Genomic DNA, 2,455 nt, shown 5'->3' on the forward strand with positions numbered 1-2,455 from the left:
GCAGGAATAGTCCCCATGCACCACATGCTTTCAGCCCCAGAGCTTGAACCCAGTACCACTATCCCCACAAAAAACCCCTTCCCCATCACTGTGTCTTTGTGCTCTGCTTCCCTTAACCAGCCCCAAAGATCCAACCGACACATGGGCAGTGAAGCACCAGCTCTGGATCAAAACTTCCAAAGGGTTTTAATAAGAACAAATACAGACGCGATGTAAAAGCAGGGTACTAACACAAGAGGAAATGCCACACTACTGCTGCCCATGGGAAAGGGGACCTCACAGCTCTCTAAGCAGCACCAGCTTCTCTTCCCTTGCAACTGCACTCGGGCTCATGGCAGAGATGGGTTCTCCTTGCTCGGGGCTCAGGGATCCTTTTGTGTCCCACTCTAGTTTCACAGTGCTCATATCCCCATGGGGATGTGCCAGAGACACCTCTTCAACATCATCATAGCCCGTGCTCCTCAGGAACAAGGACAAGGTATCTCCACCTGCTCCAGAGCCTCCAGTATTTCTCTGGGAGTGCAGACTCATCCCTGCAAGCAGTAAGACAAGCACTGTGGTTTGTTCCATAGGATACCCCTTCAGGGCTGTCCATCTCATTCCTTCCTTTTTCTCACTGGCCATGTCCAAGACCCATTTCCCCTAAGGAAATCTCCTTGGGCAGGTTCCCCATCATAAAAGGCTGGGCTCATGGTACTGCAGCAATTCACCTAAGACAGGGAACGGTATGTGGTAACTAGCAGAGCTGCAATTCATTTCCTTCTTACCTCTGACTGCATCCATTGGCTCCTCTTCCTCCTTTTGTGTCCTGGGCACTTCAGAGTGACCCTGCCCAGAGTCAGGATCATTCCCAGGTTCAGAAACCTCCTTGGCATCATCATAGCCTTCTTCTGGATCATCTCTGGGCACAATAGCAATGTCTAGAAGGAGAAGGGATCTGGTGGCAGTGAGAAGTAACATTCCATGAAGTGCAAGACGGGGAATGTGCAGGTGGTGGAGCTGAAAGACTGGTGTTGGCAGGGGCAGATGGGGCCAAGGGAAAGGGAAAGGTCCATGCAGATGTGCCCTCAAAGGGCCTGCACTCACCTGAGTGATCAAACGTTGTCTGCTTCTCCCATGCAGAGCTGTATCCGATCTCCTCATACACAACCTCAGGGAAGGGCTCCTCAGTTCTCCTGGAGCCTGAGGACAAAGACAGGTCTGTCCTGGGAATGGGTAGAAAGGGATGGGACTCTGCTTTTCTCCCCACACCCTGCTCCTGGGATCAGCCCAGGGCTGCCTGTTTGGGCACCGCTGCCACATCCCCTTTGAGAATAACAACCTGGTGTGCGATAGCATTAGCCTCACACCAACCTGTCACAGACAACCTTCATGCTTCTTTGGCCTCTATGTTAGATCCCACTGCTGACCCCTGGAGCTGACCTCTCTCTGCCCCTCAGGTCCATAGCATGGCTGTGCCCAACACAACACAGTAGCCTGACAACAGAGCGATTGACTGTATCCCATGTTCCTCCTGGCACCTTCTCTGCCCCAGAGCCCCCTCCACTGCTGCCATAGTGCAGACAGTGGAACATCTTTGTCTGTCTCCTCTCTACTCCCATCCCTACCAGTGTTGCTTTGTTATTTCTTCCCTTGCCCCAGCATTAACTCCCACTGCTTCTGGGTTCTCCCCACCTCTTGCTTGCTTGGGGCCCAGTGTCCAGGCTGTCAGTGGAGTGGTGTGGGACAAGAAGCAGCGCACGCTCCCATCCCCAAACTTTACCCATGCTCCTTGGTGACACTCCCCATCACTGCCAGCCCGATCAGGAGGCATCTCCTCCAAAATTACTGGGACAGGACCTACCTCTGCGCTGTGCCTTGACAGTTTGCCCAGCCAGGAGGGCCAGGAGCAGGCAGAGAAGAGCCCCCAGGATAATGCAAATGACAACAGGCACGGCGGCTTTCCCTCTGTCAGTTGGATGACCCCGGGGGAAATCTGCAGGGGAAGGAACATGGCAGTGGATGCACCATGGTTTGGAGAGAAAAGGGACAGTACATCCCAGCCCTTACCCCAGTCATTCAAGGCAGCAGGTGTTGGGTGCCAAGGGCCGGGTGATGCAGCAGCTCCCATCCTCTGGGTACATTACAGCCCCTCCCCATCCCTAACAGCCTTGCAGCTCTTCCTGGGCATTTCACACCCTGATAAAGTGACTTATCCCGCTGGCTGTGTGGGTCACAGCATGGCCCAGTCCCAGGAATGGACGCCTTACCTGCTTGTGGGGGTAATGCTGTCATCCTGGGTGAAGCTGAAGAGGAGAAGAGCAGAGAAGAGGGAGTGTGTACAGTAATAGGGAAACCTCTGGCACACGTCTCCAGCAAGTGCCACCTGAACTGTCCCTCCTGCAGGGCTGGGCAGGGTGTCTGGGACAGTGTCCAGGGCCTTGCTCTGGTCTGCTCAGGACCTGCATCACTCACC

At 54.3% G+C, this 2,455-nt stretch overlaps 1 protein-coding gene across 1 annotated transcript; it reads right to left on the minus strand.

The window, feature by feature from the left end:
• Positions 1–161: 161 nt before the first annotated feature.
• Positions 162–2,423, minus strand: LOC107306888 (antigen WC1.1-like). The gene is made up of 5 exons (XM_015850294.2): positions 2,250–2,423; positions 1,844–1,975; positions 1,087–1,182; positions 768–920; positions 162–533 (listed from the first exon to the last, which is right to left on the minus strand). The coding sequence occupies exons 1-5, from the start codon at positions 2,272–2,274 to the stop codon at positions 277–279; spliced, it is 663 nt and encodes a 220-aa protein (XP_015705780.1). The 5' UTR covers positions 2,275–2,423; the 3' UTR covers positions 162–276.
• Between the last annotated feature and the right edge of the window lie 32 nt (positions 2,424–2,455).

This window comes from Coturnix japonica, assembly GCF_001577835.2.
Source record: "Coturnix japonica isolate 7356 chromosome 7 unlocalized genomic scaffold, Coturnix japonica 2.1 chr7random1745, whole genome shotgun sequence".
Taxonomy (NCBI): Eukaryota; Metazoa; Chordata; class Aves; order Galliformes; family Phasianidae; genus Coturnix; species Coturnix japonica.